Source organism: Lissotriton helveticus, chromosome 7, assembly GCF_964261635.1.
Source record: "Lissotriton helveticus chromosome 7, aLisHel1.1, whole genome shotgun sequence".
Lineage (NCBI taxonomy): Eukaryota > Metazoa > Chordata > Amphibia > Caudata > Salamandridae > Lissotriton > Lissotriton helveticus.
Window position 1 is genome coordinate 1317918387 of NC_136068.1, and position 23226 is coordinate 1317941612.

The following is a 23226-nucleotide window of genomic DNA, read 5'->3' on the forward strand; positions in this document are numbered from 1 at the left end:
TAGATCACAGAGGATGTAAAGTGTTGGAATGAATTCTCAAGCTATGTGTTAGTGCATTAAAAAAAGTAATTATCTTTATTGATGAGTATTACTTTTCACATCTCGGAAAATCGGAAACACCTATTTTCACGATCGTAATTACTCAATCATGTACTGCCACATTTCTTGAGCATGGACAGTGCTGTCACGATCTTTAACTTATTTAGACTTCAATGATGGAGGCCGCACAATAAAATAAGTCCATGCGCACACCCCTGCCATCAAACAATTGTTAAAATGGACCTTTAACATTCGAAAATTAAAATATCACTTTTAGTACAATTCATGGAAACGAAACAATTGTACAAGGCCTGTAGAACTATTAGATTATTCTGAGGGTAGAATGTTCTAAATGAAACGGGACAAAAACATACGGCAAATGTTTAATTCCTAGAGCAGAGGACCTATAGAAGCTGTTATTGGCCCCCAAGACGTTAAGTTAATCTTCAACAGAGCACTAAACGTTCCAATGTTCTAATAATGTAGAGCTGTTCTGTTTTTTTTGGGGGGAGTTTTATATAGCATGAACTTGACTTGAAGGTGTTGGATATAGAGCGCTTTCCATGAGCAGCAGTTGTGTTACACAAAGACACATTCATTTTTGTTAGGCACGGCAAGATTAAGGGGCAGATTTATGAGGCTCTTGCGCCTCCTTGCGCCACAATTGCGTCACGTAATGTGACGCAACGGCGGCGCAAACAATGCACCCTATTTACAAAGTGACGCATCTATGAGATGCGTCACGTTGGAAACCCCTGCGCCATAAGGAGGCGTTCCTGCGCAGGGGGGGGCGTTCCTGCGCAGGAACGCCTCCTAAAAGTGGCTGAGTGAAATCTATGAGATTTCACTCAGTCACTTTCTACGTCAATTCCCTACGCCTGCTTGAAGCAGGCGTAAGGGTGACGCACCATACATTGAACAGGTGGCCCCTGTGCATTGCAGGAGTCATGTCGCACTTGCGACATGACTCCTGCAATGTGCCGCCCGTACGCCGAGAGATGCGTCACGCATCCTCACTTCCTTGCACCATGGTGCGCCGCATCATAAATGCGGCGCACCATGGGTGGCGGAGCAGTGGCGCACTGTGGCGCATGTTAACTGGCGCATCCCTGGGGATGCGCCAGTTAACATAAATCTGCCCCTAAGTGATTTGCCCAGAATCACAGGATGTTGAGCTTTGTTGCCGAGACTCGAACCCCATTCCCCAGATTTGAGGTCCACCGCCCTAGCCGTTAGACCCCATCCTCTTTGTTAGTACTGTAAAATTGAGTTTTTCTCTATATATGGGTACTCAACTCAACCGCAGGAGAATGAAATACTTAATTCTCTTTACAACATTCCAACCAGTGACCTGCAGGTCAGTCCAAGAGCATACTACAGTGCCTTGCAGGTCCTGTGGCACTTCGGGCCACCAACCCTTTTGTGAACCCCAAACCGTTCAGAGGGGCCCCATTCCACCCAAGGCTAATGAATATTTGTGAGATATTGGAGACTCAGGGGTCCCTCTTAACATGTTATGTTATCTCACTGGGTCAGAGCAGATATAGGCAGCTAGGGCCTCATTTATGAGAAATGACGCATCGCTGCGTGAAAGCAGCGATGCGTCACTACTCAGTGCGCACTCCTTGCGACATACCTGATGCGTCATATTTAATGTATGACGCATCATGTCGCAAGGAGTTACAGATACGTCAGTATTTCTGACGTATCTGTAAGCGCAAAAGTGACGCATTGCTGGAGTGTGTCACAAAAGTGACGTAACTCCAGCAATGCGTCCTTTCACATGGGGAAAGCCCCATGTGAAAGGGCTTGCGTCAGTCTTACGCCTGCTGTGAGGCAGGCGCAAGATTTAGACGCAACAGCGTCCTAAAAGTGACGCAGTGAAATCTCCTAGATTTCACTGCGCCACTATTACGAGGCTTTTTGCGGGGGAACGCCCCCTCTGCATACATTATACCTGACGCAGGTATAATGTAGTGCAGGGGTTTACAAAGTGACGCATCTTTGTAAATAGTGCGCAACAGGAGGCATGTTTTACGCCACCGATGCGTCACAAAAAGTGACGCATCGGAAGCGCAAAACTGACGCAAAGCCTCATAAATGAGGCCCCTAGTCTTTAACCCAGAGACTGTCAAGTGGCTGCATGCCCTGAGTGAAATCTTCAACCAGTTTTGCTTTCAGCCCAACAGCACTTTGCATGCATGTTTTTTTAAAATTACATATTTAATGTTAAATTGTAAACTACATGTCCTAGAATACACAGTGCTACAGGTTTAAGAACCAAGCCTAGCTGAAAGGGTTAGCATGACAAGAGGCCCCTAAGCAGCGACACACTCACTGAGCCACCTTGTCAAGAGGGCAACACATTCCCACTGTGTACACATTGTCAGCATGCTGCAGCACGTCATTTTTGGGTGTTTTTGAAATTGCAGATGTGTGTTATATTCTCGGATAAATGTTGAAGTCCACGCAGCATAAGATGTTTTTGTAGCGTGATTGCAAGTCCTTCAGTAACCATATAGTCAGGAGGGCAGCAGCAGACGGACACATGACTAGCGCATGTTTTGATGAGCAGCCAACACTCTGCAGCTTTTCAAAAGGAGGAGGTGAAAAGATGAGATGAGTCTGTCCAGAACAGCAGAGCGGTGAGTAATTAACCCGCGAAATACAAAAGGTTATCACTGCCAAATGGAAAAAACACAGGTGCTTTAGTGCTGTTTAATTAATCAATCAACCAAAAACCATGTTAGAGACAACGGAATATCAAACAGCAGTTTTTTGGTTGGCACTTTTACAAGTCCCTTATGATAAATTAGCAGCGCTCTGTGGAAGCTGTATCTGCTACACTGGTAAAAAAACAGATTGGAGGCAGTGGAAGTGTGAGAAGAATATTTTTTGTATAATTATGCACATATGCTGCCCCTGAATAGCGCCACAGCAGTGCATTATAATACCACAATACATAACAACAAACCAGCAAAACAGTGGGCCAGCAACACACAACTATACAACAATGCAATAGCAAAAACACGTCGCCAGCATCAAAACAAGTACACAGCATAACAACACCTCCAATACACCAACAAAAACAATACACCACAAAAATATAATACAACAGAACACCCCCACATACGATATACCACTACAATAATCAAAATATAACAAACATCACAATATAAGTGCAAAATAGAAAAACAATGACATAACTACACAACAATTGAAAATAACTAATAAACCAACAAGGCTAAAATAGAAAATAACAACACAACTGTATACAAAGATAAAAACAATAGTACAAAAACATATCAACGCAGACTAACGACATAAAAAGCACGAGGACATACCAACACAGAATGACAACAGAATATAAATATTATTGAAACAATACAAAAAAGTTATATTAACAAAATAACATCCAAAATGAAATTATGTAGCGTTTTCACATTGCGTTCTTTTATATTGATGTGTTGCTGTTTTGGCATGTTGTTTTCATCAATATTATTTTGTATTATTAATGTTTTTTTTCTTTTGTTGTGTTGTTGTGATGTATTCTGTTTTGTTTTACTTGAATTATTTTGTTCAGTTGTGTTTTTTGTCATGCTGTGCTGTTTTGGTTTGTGATGTTTTGGTTAGTACTGCTGTGTTGTGTTTCTGTGCTGGGTTGTTCTGTTCGGCTGTGTTATTCTTTTGTTTGTGTGTAGTTGTTTTATTTTATTGTGTTTGTGGTGTCTTGGGTAGGTTTATGTACTGCCATGTTGTTTTTAAATTTGCAACATGATATTGGCTTGTTGTGATGTGTTGTTTTGTTGTTGGTGAGTTACTCTGTGGTTGTGCTACTGTTGCTACGGTTGCACTGTTCTGTTGCCTAGTGTTGCAGTTATTTTGTTATGTTGAGTGCTGTAGTGTTGTGTACTTTAATTTCAGGCTTCCAAATGCAGAACATTACAGTGACAAACAGCCATCTGTCACTACTAAAGGTGGCATCATACCACATTTACGTCTGTTCCACCTTATTTGACTACAATCCATCTAAATCATAGCATAGACCATGCTTTAAATTAGCACTTTCCGTGCTCACTCCGTGTCACCTGGCCTGCAGTGAAGAAATTGTGAGTGATTTAATCTCACATGTGTATTTTAAGAAATTGAGTTACGAGTTGAGAGGGATGGTAGCCCTACTGAAGAAACAACCACAATCCTTGTCACGGTGAACCACAAGTCACTAAAATAACTGGTGCTTAATCATCTGGCAGCTTGGCAGAAAAGCAGTCAGGCTTGACATAGAGGCAATGTGTAAAGTATTTATGTATCACACAATCAGTAACAAATATAAAATCCAACAAAAAAAATCCCAAACAGAAGAAAAATAGGGTAAATTTTAATTAAAAAAACGATACCAGAACAACAAAAAATCAATCAGGAGAACCGGTGAAATTCGATTTCAAAACGTTTAGTGAAAATTATGCCTAAGAGCACAAAGCACCACTTGAGGTCATCTGGTTGCTCTTCTAGAATGGGCGATGGTCACAAGTTGAGGCAAAATGCGATGGAGAGTAGGTTGGATGCAGGGACCAGATTAATCCTGCTAAAAAGTTATATTCAGTGTCTGATGTGAAGAGTTTCATTCGTGTTAAAGGTGGTCACGAGGAGCAGGCTGAGCACCGTGGATGGTCAACGATGTAGCGGGGAGGAGAAGGTTGGATGTTCTGGATGGTCGTCACTATAGCGCAAAGAAACAGACATAGCAGGCAGTTGTTGCTGGAGCTTTGCATTGGCGATCAGCAAGGGCTGTCATTGCTGTCGTACGAAGCGCAGGTCTTGCATTGCTAGTCGTCGCTGGTGGTCATTGTCGACATTATGAGCAGGTCTCACTGGAGCTTTGCATTGGCGGTCGTCATGGGTGGTAGTGTCTTGGCTCAATCAGGTTTGTTCACAGTCAAAAGATCAGTTGACTGGGGCTGAGTGCTTGCAATGTTCAACACTCCGCCCATCATCCCCTTTGGATTTGCTTTGTTCCGCCTAAATTGGCAGGGTATGCCCAGACGTGGGTTCCTTGCTCACTTTGCCATTGGATTCAAGCTAACCTGGCTGATGACGGCTGATTAGCCAGAATCCGGTCCCAGGATGCTTGTTTCCGGTCCAGGGAAGACATGGCTTGGCAGTTCGGACTGGACTGTTCCCATGAGGCACAAGGTTAGACTGATTTGCATATGGCCATGTCTGAACTGGGGTGGTGGAGTGAGCTAAAGAAAGATGATGGATTCAACCCAGATCAGTTGACTGGGGGTGAGTGCTTGCAATGTTCAACACTTCATCAATTAGCCCCTTTGGTTTTGCACAGTCAAAAGAAACCCAGACTTTTGGATTTTCATCTTTTCTTTGGGAGGAGTACACTCTGATGCCGGCAGGGGTCCAGGACAAGCGGAGACAGCGCTTGGCAATCAAGGACTCACTCCTGCAGAGGCCAGCATGGCTTAAGCGGATCCAATTGCATGTCCAGGCAGTACAGTTGTGGCAGGTAAGCTAGGCACTTGCAGGAAGGATTCTGAAACTTGTTGTTTCCCTATAGCTCATACAGGAGGGAAGCCAACTAACCCTTGGAGTCACTTTGGTTAGTCTGGGATAAAGTCAAGCAGGTCCAAACTTCCTTCTAAGACAGCAAGGCAGTCATTCAGGCAGCAGGGCAGTCCTTCGTCTGTAACTTCCACAGGTTCAGGGGTGACTCTGGAGGTCCAATTTATATACCTCATGATAGCCTTTGTGTGGGGGTTTCTAAGTCCTACACTGCCTCTTTTTGGGTTCTTGAAAGTTCTTCCCCTTACCTTGGCAGCGCTCCAAACTGTCTGGTGGTGACAAAAGGCACTAACACTAGAAATCTAGTGTTAGATTTCTTTGTATGAAGCGTAAGTGGGATTGGGTGCAGCACATCCCAGTCATCTTCCCAGGAGGAACCATCCTGTCCTCACCTAAGCCCCCTTTGTGTTACGATCTGGACACAATACACAAACCCCAAAAGCAGAACTATTTACAGTTGTGTGACCCAAGACAATGGCAGAAGGCACATATGGTTGGTGCAAGAAAATGACAACTTTTTAAAAGTGGCATTTTTAGTATTGTAACTTCAACTCTGACTTTACCATTAAAGAGGATTTTAATTTAGAATTAATTTGTGTGAACAGTATATTCCCACCTTTAGCACAGTTAGCAATTATCAAATGTAATATGGCAACCCAGTGTTAGGCGATGAGAGAGATAGGCCTTACATTAGTGAAAAATGACTGTAGGAGTTTTTAGCAGCTAGGACACGTTAAATTTAAGTACAAATGTTCTACTTTTTAAATACAATGTACCCTGCACTATTAGCCTCCAGGCCATACCCTGTGAGAGACTCTAAGAGTCCGTTTACGATGTCATCAGGAAGGCCTTCCTGATGGCTTCTGGAGCCGGACCTTCCTACCGGACTCGTGCCCCGCCGACACATTAAGATTCCTAAACCACGTTATTTACCAGCTGACTCGGCTACCTCGATTCCGGATGGATATTCCCAATGAAACGCCTTCCTAATGGTCCAACGGAGCCGTACTGTGCTACTTCCGAGGTCCAATTCCCACCGGCCAAGTACAATGCGTACTTCCTATGCGCCGAATCGGTCGCCACAACCAACGCATCAGAGCAGTCGAAAGGGGAGTATTTGAAGTCCAATTCGCACCACAACACAATTCCTGTGACAGAGACTGTGCAGATATGGATCCTATTGTGCATGTCCTGCTTCTACTCTACTTCTACGATGAATACTACAACCCCAACCAATGCGGTTGTCGCAGACGGTAAGTTAGATACCTACACCTACAGAAGAACGCAACTACCAGCAAAGCACAACCTAGAGAAAGCAGGGGCGCAACTACTGTGAAATTGAGGATGGGGTGAATATTTACAGCAATGTCTAGGCAATTTTAGGGGGGCTAGTACTGTCATCAATGTTCAGTGAATTTTGGGGTGTGGGGGGGCTAACACGCCCAAGCAATGTGAAGCCAATTTGAGCGTTGGGGGCTAATACCCCCAGCAATCTAGGGTCAATTTGGCGATTGGGAGGTAAATACCCCAAGAAATGTAGAGACAATTTGGGGTTTGGGGGACGAATATCCCCAGCAATGTAAAGCCAATTGTGGGGTTGGTGGGAAAATACCCCCAGCAATGTTGAGACAATTTGGGGTTTGAGGGGATAATACCCCCAGCAATGTAGACACAATTTGGGAGCTGGGGGGCTAATACCTCCAGCAATTTAGAATCAATTTGGGGGTTGGTGGGCAAATACCATCAGCGATGTTGGGCTAATTTGGGAGTTGGGGGGGCTAACACTCCCAGCAATGCGTAATTGACCAATGTAACTGCTTATCATGCAAAGTACCTCAATACCTACAGTTTGAGTACAAGCTGCAGAAAATTCCTAGAAAATAAAGCCAAAGGTCACTTTGAAGGAAATGCATTCTCACACTGTAGCAGCAAAATTAGCTAGCAACTTTAAGGAATGGGCAGAGTGGAGATGTCGGAGCTCCAGGGACTGTTGGAAAACAAACAAAGCTCACTATTTTGTAAATGCCCCTTCAAAACCTGTGAAATATTCAGGTGCTGATGCACAAAGATGACAGACCAGCCACCCACAGCAGGTGGATTGGTGGGTGTGGCTAATATTTGGAGTTTTTGATTTTAATTTGGTGTTGCTAATGCTTGTTTAGACTGTTTTCTGACAATTTCCACTTGCCATTTGTAACACAGACAGACACTGTTCAGTAACCGTGTTGGATGCATCGTCACCTGTTCACATGCTAAACTAAGTCTGATTCGTAACTGCCATGGCTTTTTTTCAGATGAATCGTTCAGACGGATTGTGTTCCGAACAACACGTGGGAGTTTAACATGCACTGCATCATGATCAGTCGTTCGGGAATCTCATGGACAAGTCGTTCAGAAAGCATCTAGGAAGTGATTTGGTCGGAATTCTTCCCTGACGGCATCATAATCAGCCCCCAAGTATTAAAAAGGAAGGTTTATTCCTAGTAGAACGTTTATTTTGTCAGGTCAAAATTTCTGCCTAAAATTGCACTGCAGGTTGCACTGGCAGGGATTAGACATGTTCTGAAAGGATACCTTAGTGAGTGGCACAAAAAGTCCTGCAGCCACAACTAGTAGCATTTAATATACAGGCCATGGGCACATGTAGTACCATTTTCTAGGGAATTACAATCAAGTTGAATGTTCCAGTTAAGTAGAGACCAATTGTACCATGTTTGAAGGAGAGAGCTCAAGCACTTTAGCATTGGTTACCAGTTGTTAAGTGCACAGAGTCCCAAACCTACACAAACAAATTCAGCAAAAGAAAAGGGGTGAGGCAAAATGTTTTGGGGAATACCACACTGAGGATGTCAGATCTACCAGATAACTATCTTTTTTTAGTAGTAAACTATTGTATACTATGCCATCAGTTCCTAAAAAGTGGATTTTCAAAGTGTAGTGCTATCAGTTCATAGTTGTTTATGGAGGTCCAGACATGGTTGTGCCAATTGCTTTGCTTTTAGTCTCATTTTATCCATACCTGTTCAGTGTTTAATTTGAGCTGGTGGCTGCAGGCGAGGTCCAATGGCACTCATTTTTGGGTTCCGAAATCTATTTTTTCGCAACAGACTTTGATCCAGAGCAAGAGAGAGAAAAACACAAAAGAGGGAAAAAGGGGGATAGAAGGATGGAAAAACGGGGAAAAAGGGAGAAACCATGTTTAAAAAGAAACTGCTAGAGAGAGGTAAAGGGGCATGGAGTGTCTGGTGGTGGATAAAACAGGGATCTGGTGGAACCAAGACCTAGTAGCCTTAATATTCTGCTCTCAGACCTATCACTATCGCTAGCCGCTGGATTCTGAGCAAAACATTGACCCCAAGCACTTATTTTTTAACAAATTAACCACTGTACCTATCAGATTCTCATGCACCCTTCTTCTTCTTCATACTCTCCCTTTCACTTGAATTTTTCACTCCTTTTTTCTCATGTGTAGATTACCTTGTGCTCCCTTGTCATAGGTATGCTTTAATTTCTATCTTTAACTCTATCACTTTCTCCTACCTCTTTTTTCCATTTCATCCCTTGGTCACCTTTCTTTAGTGTGTCTTTAACTCCATATCATTGTGGGTGCCTCAGGCCCCCCTCTACATTCAGAGGTTCACACCCTTCACCCCACATAGGGGAGGCATGTGTAAGATGCTGATAATAAATGAGCCATTTGATTAGGAATTGGCATGAAGAGGCATCATTTGCAATGGAAATGCTGTTAGCAGAGCCTGATTACAAAGTCGTCTTTTGATTAAATGCTGAAGGTTTGTCAAACCTTCTGCGTTTCTTGGAAGCGACACATATTCTCAGCATAGATAATGGGCGAAGTTCTGTTTTGAGAGTCAGGGGTAGGTTATTGAAGATACAGGATCAAACTTTATCTTCTGACTTTACACACTACACATTTTATTTATTATTATTAATGACATTTGTTAAGCGCATGGTTGCACAAGGAACAGTGCGTCCCCGCGCTGAAAATCCCACTAATCATCCCATCAGCTTAGCTCAAGGAGGAAGAGCATTCGGGCCGGGGGGAAACTAAACTGGTTAAGCCTTGGGGAAAAGATGGGTTTTCAACCTCTGTCTGAACCTTGCTTCAGACGGTTCCATCCTCCATTCGATGGGCAGGTCATTCCAGTCTTTACTGGCTAGGCGTCTAAAGGACCGTCCTCCCATCCTTGCTCTGTGGATCCGTGGAACCACTAATAGCATGCTGCCCATTGACCTAAGAAGGCGCGAAGGACGATAGATTGGAAGCAAATCCTGGAGATATGAAGGAGCTTTTTTGTGAGCTATGCGATGGGTAATGCACATAGTTTTAAATTTAATACGTTCCTTGATTGGAAGCCAATGCAGGGAGCGCAATGCAAGTTTCCCAGAGGCCCTTCTAGGGAGGTTCAGGACAAGCCTGGCAGCTGCGTTTTGGACGCGTTGCAACTGCATTAGGCCTTTTTTATTGAGTCCACATAGGAGGGAGTTCCCATAATCTAAATGGGAGGTGACCAAGGCATGTACCATTGTTTTTCTGGTGCTGGGAGGCAGTAGGTCAAGGATTTTCCTCAGGACCTTCAAAATGCCATAGCATTTACCGGCAACATTACCAACATGATTAGTGTAGGCTAGATTAGAATCAAGAAGTATGCCAAGGTTTTTGACTGTATCCACCGGGACAGGGACAGAGCCCAGTTCTACGGGCCACCAGGCGGATGTCCAGATGGAGGGACAGGGACCAACAATAAGAACTTCAGTCTTGTTACCATTGAGGCGGAGATAGTTCTGCTTCATCCACCCATCAAGTGCCACCAAGCAGGCCGAGAATTTCTCAGCTACCACAACTGGATCACGGGACAGGTTGATCACCAGTTGTGTATCGTCTGCATAAGAGACTATGGCAACACCATATGACTCCACCAGTTTGGCAAGGGGTTCCATGTACAGATTGAATAACGTGGGGCTCAGAATCGAGCCCTGTGGAACCCCTTGTCTAAGACATCTTATACTGGATTTTCAAGGCTGTCTCTTGAGTGGTAAAGAGCCCGATTATACTGTGAGCAGTGAATGCCAAAATAAAAACACAAACACTCCAGCAACCAAAATCATGTGTGCTTTTGCACCGAAAATAAACGTGCTGTAAAGCTGCAAAAGCCAGGTTATTTTTTGTAAAAAATGCCCAGTGTTGACCTAATGGATAAACATACTACACTTATTATACATCTTATTGCAAGCTTTATTTGTCAGGTTTGTAAACTTAGACAACACATTGATGTGGTTTATAGCACACTAAGGGAATAGTTATAACATTATGAAGGCCGAGTTTTTTTTTTGTGGTGTAAGATTTTCTTCTATGTTAATGGGCTTTCCTTAAATTTCAGTTACACCTGAAGAAGGCTTTCAGCCCGATATTCATTGGGTCAATATGTTCATTAATATCCAGGATGTACTAATAATTCCATCGTGTTGCAATATAAAGCCTAATGAATGGGGAATCACGGTGCGTGCTTCCCTTGGCAGGGCCATACATGGTACTGGTGAAGATATCCATGGGTTTAAATGAGAGGTGTTTGCGCGCCTCCTGGAAGGTAATACGAGCAATACTACAAAAAGGGGAGGGAGGGTCATAGGGGAATTTAAAGACCTGGCCTAGGTTAAGCCCCCAGCTCAATACTTTAAACACAAGAAACCTAGAGGTCTATGATGGAGGGGTATCAAGAACCCTCAGTCCATAGCACAAGCTTAATGGAAGATGATAATAGGAGTAGGATAGAGATAAACTGAAATAGAAAGAAGTGTAAGTGATTGTAACAAAGAACCTGCTTCGTTCTTAGGATCCCCATCAAACAATTGTATGATCAATTCTATCATCTGGTCATCCTACAGAGGTAAGGAGTCTCTAGATCATTGAGACCCATTTCTACCCTGTTGTAGAGCGGGGTCAGTGCCCACAAGCACTAAGTGACCAGTGACAGACATAGGATGGGTATAAGTGCAGTGCAAAAAGGAAAAGTGGTGAGACTAAAATAGGATAGAGGGCAGGACAGTACTTTTATTAGAAATGTGTCCTCTTCCTAGTTAAAAACAAAAACAAAACGAACAGTGCACGAATGCAGTATGGAAACAAATCACTGCATTAATGGCCAACATGTTTCAACCTAGCTGGGAAGGACCCAAGGCTTTCATCAGGACCCCTGTTCATAAAAATGCTACTGCTTAGTGAAAAACAATATATGTGAACCAGTGAAGTAACCAAAAAAGGATACGACGTGTGGATTAACAACTTCGCCGTGCAGATGGATCCAATATGTGATCTATAGAAACACAAACATCCCCATATTTCAGGAAATAAACAAAATAGATAATCCTACAACCTCTATCATTAATATAAGGTCAAATGAACCACTCACCCTGCTCTACCGGGGAGAAGACCTCACCTCACCTGGACTCAAACTCAGGAAGGAAGGGAGGCCACGCTCTAAAAGAAAAAAGAAGCATAAGGAAAGGAATCCAGCCCATGGTTTAGTTAGCCCGCTTGTTATCCCTTAACAACAATTGATCTATAATGCCTCTATTTCAATTATACTCCTTTAAACGTACTACTCAAATAAACTCGCTCTACCTTAAAGAACAATGCTTGCTCACAACTATATACAAGTTACTAGATATGCAACTTCATCATGTGCCTATTAAATCACACATACCAATGGCATCGTAAGACCTCAGGTAACCTAGTCAAACGGAGATGTCAGTACTTCATACTTCTAGCCTTATTGGCGTTCCGTTAGCCTGAACCACTCACCTCTCCGTCGTTGCCCCGAACTGTTTCTGAGTAAGGGGGAGGCAACGAAACGGAACGGTGTCGGTGGTTAAATGCCCAAGTGGCGGACACGCCCAACTGACCGCGCATGGATAATCCAGCAATCAAAAGTGGCGTCTGTAAGCTGCTTAGAGCCACCCAATTTACATACCGCATAGAGATACCGACATTGCATCAGGACGCCGGTGTAATCGGCTGCAGAAACCAACGCGGTAGTGCGTCCGAATCGCGCATGCGCAGCATCACTCTGCTGACGTGCGCGAGACTGGGGAACTACAGGATGACGGAAATCTCGTCTGAATTGTAGTTCGTTATCGCTAGGAAGTGGTATGAAGCCAAAACGCGAAATGTTCGCATATACATGCGTGTACAACGAGCTCATGCCCAGAAATTGCCAAATTATTGCTTATTATGAATACAATCCCTCAAACAGTCTCAATGGGGGCTGCAACATAAAAAGGTCTGCATTAATACATATAAACAATCCAATTTGGTGCACCAAAATTCATAATTGAGGGTTCTTGATACCCCTCCATCATAGACCCCTAGGTTTCTTGTGTTTAAGGTAATACGAGCATCCAGGTTTTTTAATTACGCCCATGTAATTTGGTAGTTTAAGAATTCACAGTTAGTCAGAAGTCCTAGAGTTTCTCCCTTGTGGCTACTTAAAGTTGACATAATCTCAGCAACCTGATGTTCTGTGAGGCATGTATAGGGCATCAGGTTGCAGCCGGGCTTAACCTGGGATAAAAAATGTTGAGATCTTTAAAAGGGGCGTGGCCTAAAAACTGTAATTTGGAAACGTTTACAAGAGGCATGGCCAGTGTAAGGAAGGCCGTGGCTCAAAAAAATTAAACCTAAAATCCTGTACTTCCCCAGTATTGTGATGCCTCTCTGTGAGCTTACTCTTACTGCAGCCATGTAACAGAATAACCATCAATGCCCCCTAAATAAGCCAGATTTATTGCCATTCCCAATGCTTATTAGCTGTATCAGCTAAATCAGTTACAAGGATTTTGTTGTGAATAATTAGAATTGTAAATATTTCTATTGTATGTTTTAAACATTGCTAAAGTCTGTTGAAGTATTTGTCGTCTTCGGAGTGTCTCAACCACTCCCATACCCAGTGGCGTAGCTAGGGGGGGGGGGGGGCGGTCCGCCTAAGGCGGCACAATTTTAAGCGGGGCGGCCGTGCTGCACTGGGCCATTGCGGCGTCCTTTAAAATTCATTTGAGGACACTCACAGTCAGTGTACCCAAATAAATTTTAAAGGCCGCCGCAATGGGCCAGTGCAGCACGGCCGCCGGTTGAAGTGCAAGCTCTCCAGAACGTGCAAGTCACGTGCGTTTTAGGTCACCGTCTCTCCCAGGCTTCTCCTCCCGTATTGCCATCTTACTTACTGCGTGTCGCTGCGGAGGTCTTCGTTCACAGATTTAATAATGAATCAAGAAAAGCTAGCCCAGCTTCAGGCTCAGGTTCGGATAGGGGGCAAGGGTACAGCTCGCAAAAAGAAGAATAGGGCTTTGGGGGGGCGGCCAACCAGCGGGAGGCCTGCCACCCCAGGAGGTTTTGGGGCCGGGGGAGAGGGGGTAGAGTCCAGCACCGTATGTAGGCTGGTTTTGGGCTAGTTGGTAGCCTTGGGCTGGGGTGGGCCAATTTTGAGCTGCATTTGTGCTAGTTTCCTTTAAAACCGGCCATTTTGTGTCATAGGCCACCATTTCGGTGGCTTGTGACACAGCAGCCGGACAGGGGTGTGGCGGATGTAATTATTTTGGCCGCTGTTTGTTATGTTGGGTAATTGTTGTCGCATCGCGTTGGGCAAGGTCGTCTTTTTGGTTGTCCACGGGGGGGGCCTGTTTTGGTGCTGGGGGTCGTGGTTGTCGGTGGAGTGAGGAGCGGAGGTCGATGGCGTGCATCGACGAACCGCGGGTCATTGAGGAGGCGGGCCGCAGGGACAGGTGCGTCCCGCCGGTGCGGTGAGGCCGCCGCGGCATGCCGATGGCAATGCCGCGGGCAGCCGGCTTGGCGGTGGTGCTGCCGCGTGCACGCCCCAGGTAGGAGGTGGGGGCGGCACCACAGGGCCTGAGTTAGAGGGCGGCGCAGTCGCGCTGCGGCCAGGGTGTGGGGCAAGAGGGAAGTGGCGAGCTTATCGTGGGTGGCGGTGGCTGAGCCTCCTCTGCATTTACTTGAGCGGGAGGGGGCCGGGGGGGGCCCACGTTGGGTGGCTCACGGACGGGGGCAGGGGTTGGAGGTTGCATGTGTTTATGCCGGGGAGGCATGCAGAGGGTATGGGGAGGGGTGGCTCGGCTTGGGGGAAAGGGGGGCACTCCCCTAATTATAGATGAAGCTTAGCGGGAATGGGGGGACGGCTGGGGGGGTGGAGTGGGGTGGTGGTGTCCCCGAGGGGGAGGTGAGCATGGTGGGGCCTAGCAGGTCTCCGTCTCTGGCCAGGGGGGCGGGCTGGGGGGTGCCGGGGGGGTCAGAGGTTGAGAGCCTGGGGGACGGGGGCTGGGGAGGAGCTGTTTTGCGGCGAGTGTATGACGGGGTACGGGTTGGGGAGAGGGGTGCGGGGCATGTGGGGGGCGGGAGGCCCATTTCGGGGGAGGCCTTTGAGTGGGGGGGTGTCCAGTGGGGAGCGGGGGCTGGGCAGGTGCGGGGGAGTTGGAGGCATGACGGGCATGGAGGGGGGCATTTGGCAGGTGGGGGCGGGTGTGGGGGCTTTCAGGGGGTGGGGGGGTGTTTCTTCCCCGGCATGCTGGACCCCACCTCTTGTTCTTGGCAGGGACGCTGGGATAGGTGCCCGGGAGAGCAGCATGCGGCTCCACTCGACCGAGGGGATGGGCCGGCTCTGCCTGGTACGGGCGGTCGCGCTCCCACGAGCGACCATTCTTGGAAGCGCGAGGGGAAGCAGGGCGGGGCACCCCCACCACTTCCACCCCGAAGGGTCGGGATGGCGGCTGGGGGTCGGGGATGGAGACAAGAGGCTGTTGATCAGATGCGGAGTACTATTTATTTATTTATTTATTTATTTATGCGTTTTTATAGCGCAGACTTTACCAGAAGAGCGCTTCACAATAGGAACAGACCTGATACAGGAGCATTACAAGTGAACGAATTGCAAAAGCAAAGTTACATTACATGAGGCAAAAGTGACAATCGTGTGCATACAAAATACAAGAGGTAGCAAACGGTGCATTACAGGAGAAAAAGTGACATGTGTGCAGGTTACAAAAGCGGGCAAAATGCAAGTAGAGGTATAATACTGCAATAAATGGAGGACACTCGAGCACAAGAGCAAGCGTTACGTGGGCAATGGTGGCACTTGTGAAGGTATCGAAAGCAAACAAAATGTAAGAGGTAGGAAACAGTGTGTTACAAGGGAACAGTAAAGTGTGCATGTTACTAAGAGTACCAAACACAGTTTAAAGGGTATTACTGCAATAATGGCAGTCTCACAGACCACACGTACACACTGAGACGGCACTTCCATAGTCAGGGAGAGTAAAAATGTTCTATACTAAAGGTTCTTCCTGCAGGTAATAGTGAAGGCATGAATTAACTTTGGAAGGGTTTCGAAGGAGGAGAACTTTGAGGTCAGTTTTGAAGGCCTGGGAGGAGTTGGTGGTCCGGAGCTGAGGTGGAAGTGAGTTCCAGATTCTCACTGCGTTGCCTGAAAAGGATCCGGCCATCGATCTTTCCTTCTTGAAAGTGGGAGGTTCAAGCTGTAGATTTTCCGCATTTCGTGATGGGCTAGAGCCTCCGGAGAGTTTCAGTTTATTCGCCAGATAGCGAGGGGAGGAGGAGGGCGAGGCTTTGTGGGTGATGCGGGCAGTCTCACACTGATGGGAAGCCAGCAGAGGGTGGATAACATGGGTGTGCTGTGGTCGCTTCTTTGGGCCCCATAAATGAAGCAAGCAGCTAAATCGGGAACAGACTTAAGGGCGGACAGGTGGGATTTGGGGAGGCCAGTAAGAAGAGAATTGCAGTAGTCCAGTCTCGAGAGGATCAGCGATGAGACCAGGGTTGTTAAGGTCATGCTCCGGGAAGAAGCAACGAATCCCCCTAAGAAGGCGCAGTTGGTATCGAGCAGACTTTGCAATTGAATTAATTGGGAGGGTAGATTGCGTTTTGTGTCGAGTATGACTCCAAGGGATTTTGCGCTGCCGACAATGATGGGTTTTTGTTCCGTAGATTCATCTGGTCCATCCATGATTGAACCGGGGGAGGAGAAAGTGAGGAGGAGTGGAGGAGGAGATGAGAGGAGAGAGAGCTTGGATCGGGGGGACTTGTTGTGGGTTTGTCTGCAGGAGGTGGGGTTGAGTAGGACGGAGCCCCTAAGGGGGGGAATAGGGGACGGGTGAAAGGATGGGCCCAGTGCTGGGCAGGAGGACGTGGTGCAATTGGACTATGTGGAAGATTATGAGGAGGAAGGGGAGATACAGGAAGGGGGTGGGGGGAGCAGAGTAACGGTGTTGGTAGTGTGTTTCAGGTATGCCCACGCCAAGGAGCGCCGGGAGTGACGGCCCCCCCGGCTCCACTGGTTAGGCTGCGGGATCCAGTGACGATGCCAGCCTTGATGCCAGGTAAGGATGGTGGCGGAGCGGGGAGTGGTTTGGGTAAACCTTGGCTGTCGGTTGGTGTGGATACCGGGGATCCTGGGGTGCACCTGGGAATGGCGGGGTATGTGAAGGGGTGCCAGGTGAGGTGCGGGGAGGTGGGAAATGGGGTCAAGAGTTCTGGGCATAGGCTTGTCACCGGTTAGGGTGGACCTTCTCGAGCCCCTCTGGGTGGCTTAACCGCGGCAGGGGATGCGGCCATGTTGCGACGGGGATTTCGTGAGGGTGTTTTGGGTTGGGTCAAGGGTCCGCGGATCGCCGGGTGGGTGGAGAATTTGAAGCCGTCAATGCGAACACAGGGATGGTGCGGGGCAGTTGTTTAAGGAGGTGAGCGGTGCCCGGATGGGCCCCCCCTTTTTTGGAGTCGCCGCTGCCGGGTTTGATTGTTTCCCCTATCGGGGTGGTGCTCAAGAAGGATCCCGGTTAGTCTCGGTTGAGCCAGCAGCGGTCGGGGTCAGGGGGTACATCGGTCGATGACTTTGTTGCGGCGGGGCTCTCGGGGGTGTCGTATGCGGACGTGGACGTGGCGCGGCGGATCGCGGCGGCGGTGGGTGAATGCGCTTTCATGTCGAAGTGCGATGTTAAGTTCGCGTTCTGGCTGCTTCCGGGTCATCACCGGTTGGTGGGGATCCGGTTTGACGGGGAAGCATTGCCGATGGGATGTTCGATCTTGCGTGCGCTGTTTGGGCAATTCAATTCCTTGTTGCAGTGGGCTTTTTCCTGGCAGACAGGCTCTGAGACGGTGACACACTATCTGGATGGCTTTTTCTGGTGGGAAGGCCAGGTTCGATGGACTGCCAGCGGCAGCTGGTCAGTTTTATGGGCCTCGTGGGTTGCCTGGGGGTGCCCCTGACGCCAGAGAAGACATGCGGTCCCAGTACGGTGCTGTCCTTGCTTGGTATAGAGCTCGACTCCGGCCATGGAAGCACGCCTGCCAGATGACGAGGGGGCAGCAATGTTGGCAAGGGGGGCGACAGCACTGCCCATGGGATGTTCGATTTCGTGTGCGCTGTTTGAGCCATTTAGTTCTTTTTTGCAGTGGGCTTTTTCATGGCGGACAGGCTCTAGACGGTGACGCACTATCTGGATGACTTCTTTTTGGTGGGACGGCCGGGTTCGACAGACTGCCAGCGGAGCTAGACAGTTTTACGGGCCTTGTGGTTTACCTGGGGGTGCCCCTGGCGCCAGAGAAGACGCACGGTCCCAGTACGGTGCTGTCATTCCTTGGTATAGAGCTCAACTCCGTGGCCATGGAAGCACGCCTGCCGGAGGACAAGAGGACGACAACGTCGTCGTTTGGGTCTGACGCTGTCCGGTTTGACGCTGCCGCATCATCAACTACGGTTGTCGCCGGGGATTAAGGGGGATTTGCTTGGGACAGGCGTTCTTGGGGCATTTCCATGGTGTGCCTATGTGAGGACATGGGAGCAGTAAGGCAGGGGATCGGTGGCTTCAGCAGGAGCAGGTGGTGTGGTTCAGGTTGAATTTGATGGACGGGGCTTTCGGGGGTGATGACTCGCCGTCGGCGGAGGAAAGGGGACGTGGCTGTTGGAAGGCTGGGCGGGGGTTTGGTCGAGGAAGAGGTGACAGAGTGAGTGCAGCACAGGTGTTGGGGGTCCTGTGGCACGCCCTATGGTGTATGGGTGACTGAGGACCCGAAGGCGTTACGGAGGCATTCCTTTGGAGTGGGGTGGCAATGGAGGCTGCACGTCAGGGTTGGGGAAGGCCTCGGACGCTGGAGGTCGGACTGTTAGCAGGCGTCTGTCAGGCTACGGGGGGTGGGAGGTGAAACAATGACATGAAGGACATTTCTCGCCTCTCACATGTGTGTCTTTTCAGGTGCAGGGGCGGGGCCAACTGCTGCGGCGCTGGAGATTTATATTGGTGGACACTCATTTATAAAGCAAGCAGAAAGGGGGACTGGGTCAAGCACCGGAATCAGAAGTTGGAATTGGACGACAGGTTGTTTCATTGTCAGTGGCAAGGAAAGGGGGCATGCGCTGGCATGCGTTATTGCCGGCTTTGCATGAAGTGTTAAAGGGGAGACTGTGCCAGACGTGGCCTGGGTACTGTGCAAAGGTTTAGCGTTGGTTAAACAAGTGTAGGGGGACCTAGTAGAGATACGGCACAGGTAGGTGGGGTGTCATGTCATTTGGTCAGAGTTTCGTTCCCAGGCGGGTTTAGAGGGGGGCTGAGAGGCCAGCGGCCATAGATAGGACCCGGAGGAAATTTACAAGGAAATAAAGGCTTTTTGGGGAGAAAAAAGGTTTTGAAAGGATGGAGCACCTGGAGCTTAGGTACGGGGCAGTGGATCTTTTCAGGGAGGATGGGGTACACCTATAAGTACGGAATGGAGCTGTTTGTGGTACACTTGAAGGAGGCTCTGGATCAGGCCATTGGTGTGCGTAGATACTTGAAAGTGCAGGAGTCCTAGGGGGGGTCGAAAGCCGTTAGCACGTCTTTCGAGTGGTGGTTCTTCCTAATGTATGGGGGAAGTGTAGGAGATCTGTTTTTGGATTATCGGGGGGTAGGTCAAGCACAATAAAGTATTTAGCCAGGTGAAGAGGCAAATTGACGTTTTTTCTAATTGTTTCCTGTTTGTGGATTGGGGGAACCAGTTTAGGGGAGGGGGTGGGGGGTTTGTCAGGAAATTACATATTTAGTGAGGTCTAGTTTTGTACGACGCAGGCCAAGGGTTTTCATTGTGTAGGGTGCACCTGCTTCCAATAAAGCGGCCTTTATCACACCTATTTTTGAGTCTCTTGTTGGTGCTCTTTGCCTCCCCCCCGGGGGAGCGGGTGGGTAGAATCCAGCACCGTATGTGGGCTGGTTTTGGGCTAGTTGGTAGCCTTGGGCTGGGCTAATTTTGGGCTGCATTTGGGCTGGTTTCCTTTAAAACCGGCCATTTTGTGTCATAGGCCACTATTTCGGTGGCTTGTGACACAGCAGCCGGGCGGGGGGATGGCGGATGTAAGTATTTTCCCTCCCTCCCTCCCTGGGTTTTCTTTCAGTTGATAGGGGGGGTTCAAGTTTTGAGGCCTGGGGGGAGGGGGAGGGGGTGGGGTGATTGCGTTTTTGAGGGTGTAGTAGGGTTTTTTGTGGTGTGCTGTGGTGTTTTTTGGAAGGAGTTTTCTTGGGGGCCGGTGCATCTGGGTTTGTTCGATGGTTTTGGGGTTTGTCGTGTTGCTGGAGCAGGTGTTGGTGTGATTTTCTGCCTTTGGGGGCGGTTCTTCCTAATGCATGGGGGAAGTGTAGGAGATCTGTTTTTGGATTATCGGGGGTAGGTAAAGCACAATAAAGTATTTAGCCAGGTGGAGAGGCAAATTGACGTTTTTGCTAATTGTTTCCTGTTTGTGGATTGGGGGAACCAGTTTAGGGGAGGGGGTGGGGGTTTGTCAGGAAATTACATATTTAGTGAGGTCTAGTTTTGTACGGCGCAGGCCAAGGGTTTTCATTGTGTAAGGTGCACCTGCTTCCAATAAAGCGGCCTTTATCACACCTATTTTTGAGTCTCTGTTCGGTGCTGTTTGCCTCCCCCTCCCTCCCCCGCTAGGCCCCAAAGTCGTACACCAAACAGCAACAGCTGATGACAAAAAACTACAGAGTTCTCTAAAAAAGCTAGCAGTAAATAATATAGCTGGAATTGAAGAGGTAAACATGATAAAAAATTATGGAACAGTTATTCATTTCAACAACCCAAAGGTCCAGGCTTCTCTTTCGGCTAACACCTTCGCAATTACTGGGCACGCAGAGCCTAAACAAATCACAGAAATGCTTCCTGGCATTTTAAATCAACTCAGCGCAGACAGCTTATCGAGTCTTAGGAAGTTAGAGGAAACGTTTTCAAGACAAGTGTTGGATAGTAAAACACCAAAACCTGAAGACATTGATGAAGAGGATGACGATGTTCCAGATCTCGTAGAAAACTTCGATGAAGCATCAAAGAATGAAGCAAACTAAATTAGTAATCTTACTTGGAAGCCATGGACTTGATTTTTATAAGCATCTATGTGGTTTCAAAGTTTTTCAAACATAAACACCACGTGTTAATAGTTCAGTAATATAAATATTTTGTATTTTTAAAGATGCTGTTTGGTCAGCATTTTTTCTGTCGATTAATTTTGCATTTTGCACTTACTCCCAGGATCCATTTTTTTGGTCAAATTGAGAAATGCTGGTTGCTTGAGTTTTGTCTTCAGTGGAGAGCTGTTTGGATATAAATTGGGTTGCATTGAACTTTTCCCCTTGCATACATTAACGGATCTTAACTTTACTTACCTCCCAACATATTGTACCTTTCTGAATGCAGTAGCCTTAACAGAGATAAATTGTGTTTTACTTTGTTACAGGCTTGTAAAAACGATCATAAACTCAATGTTAAGACAAAAAAAAAGTTCCAGAACGTGCACCTCGTGACGTCTGAGCAGCCCACTACTTCCGGTACTGCCAGGGAGAGGGCGTGCAGGGTTGGGATGGATTCCTGTACCCCTACCAACACTCTCCGATGACAGTGGGTGAATCAGCTATGGTGCCTGACACCCGGATGGGACCCGTTGCAGCTGACGCATTTTAAATGGTCCTTATCTGGGTTTTAGTAAGTGTACAATTATGGCAATATGTTTCTTAATGGGGTGGGCTCCTATTTTCTATTTCTTTAAATAGTTTGCATACTGGGAGGCAGAACTGGGCTGTATCCTGTCTGATGTGCAGTGGACCTTCTGCTGTTGGCAACTACAAAGGCTGTCCCCTAACTACTGATTAAGAATCATACATTTTAAATACATGCATCGTCTGTACCGAACCCCACTGCAAATACACAGAATAGGACTGATTACTTACCCCCCACTGTTTGCGCTGCCGCATGACTAGTGCCTCATTTCTCCACCTTACATGGTCTTGCCCCAGAGTGGTGAATTTTTGGTCTGAAGTTTGCTACACAGTAGGAGCCATTAAAGAGTTGCCACTCTTGCACGACCCATGTTAGCTACATGAAGGACACACCCAACACACACCCACGCCTCACTGCAATGCTACTCCTTTTAGCAAAACATAGAGTGGCAATGCACTGAGACAGTAAGCCACCCCGACTATTCAGGTTTGGCTAAATTATGTATCACACTGCCAGGAACAACTCTTTGCATTCTGGGATCTTAAGCCATCCTACACCCAGCTCAAGAATATTTGGGCACCCTTTCTTACTTACCTTCAGCAGAGAGACGCTGTTCGGCTAGCCACACAAACACCAAGCCATAATTGTGTACCTACAACCCTAATTAAATCAATCACTCCAACCCATTCCCTTCCTTCATCATCCATAATATAGGCTGAATTTTTTAATGAGGCGCTTTATAGTCACTGAACCTGCACTGCTATGTCGACAAATCACCTTTTGCTTATGTTAAACATGTCTTGAATCCATGGGATCTGCGTCAAACCGCATTTTGGTCACAGTAATGACACCATTATGACTGGAAACATTGTTTTGTAATGTTTATTGCAAAATGGAAATAAATAAAAAAAATAAAAAAACACCTGCCATCTCTAAGGGCTCTAGAGCACTCCTCCCAGAAGCCTCAAAATGTTTCCATAGGCCCGCCCCCCCCAATGCTGATAAGGCACACCATTCATCTTCAATGCAATTTCATACGAAGTGAACCAGGCATAAATATCCTCACTCCTATGGTAATTCTGTACCAGGTCTTTGGGAATATATACTTTACCCCCCTGCCACCATTTGAACTGGAATCCACCTCCTTGGCTTTAAGATCCAATTCTCTCATGCTCAAATCATGAGCCAAAAGCAATTTATTTTCCTCCAAGGCGCGGGCACTTTTGCTCTCCTCCGCCGCCTTTTCTCTCTCTTTATCCATTTCCAATTGCTTCATTTTCATTTTCAGAACGTCCAACTCATACTCTCTTACTCTCTGATTTTCTTGTAACTCTTCTGGGGTGAGGCTCCTGCTGGAGTGGTTGCTGCCAACTCCTGCACCTACTCTGCCCACTGGCAGATCTGTGACTTGAAAAGCATTCCCTGCATCCACATCATCATTTACCTCTTGTGCCTCCCAATGGGCCTTCAAGATTCTTTGCAGCTCATCCTTCCTGTAGCCGCTCTTTATGGGGCACTCAAACTGGTTGCAGAATTCCTGAAGCTGTGTA

The 23226-nt window shown here is 47.2% G+C and overlaps 1 protein-coding gene across 1 annotated transcript; it reads left to right on the forward strand.

Moving 5' to 3' along the window:
• Window positions 1-13811: 13811 nt before the first annotated feature.
• On the forward strand, window positions 13812-21454 carry LOC144767382 (transcription factor BTF3 homolog 4-like). The gene is made up of 2 exons (XM_078650838.1): window positions 13812-13965; window positions 20626-21454. Exons 1-2 carry the CDS (start codon window positions 13891-13893, stop codon window positions 21025-21027), a joined length of 477 nt encoding a protein of 158 aa, XP_078506964.1. The 5' UTR covers window positions 13812-13890; the 3' UTR covers window positions 21028-21454.
• The last annotated feature ends 1772 nt before the right edge of the window (window positions 21455-23226 follow it).

Coding starts and splice junctions, on each gene's coding strand:
- LOC144767382 (XM_078650838.1), top strand. CDS start 13,891: ATGAATCAAGAAAAGCTAGCCCAGCTTCAGGCTCAGGTTCGGATAGGG. Junction 13,966..20,625: donor GTACAGCTCGCAAAAAGAAG/AATAGGGCTTTG, acceptor CCGCTAGGCCCC/AAAGTCGTACACCAAACAGC.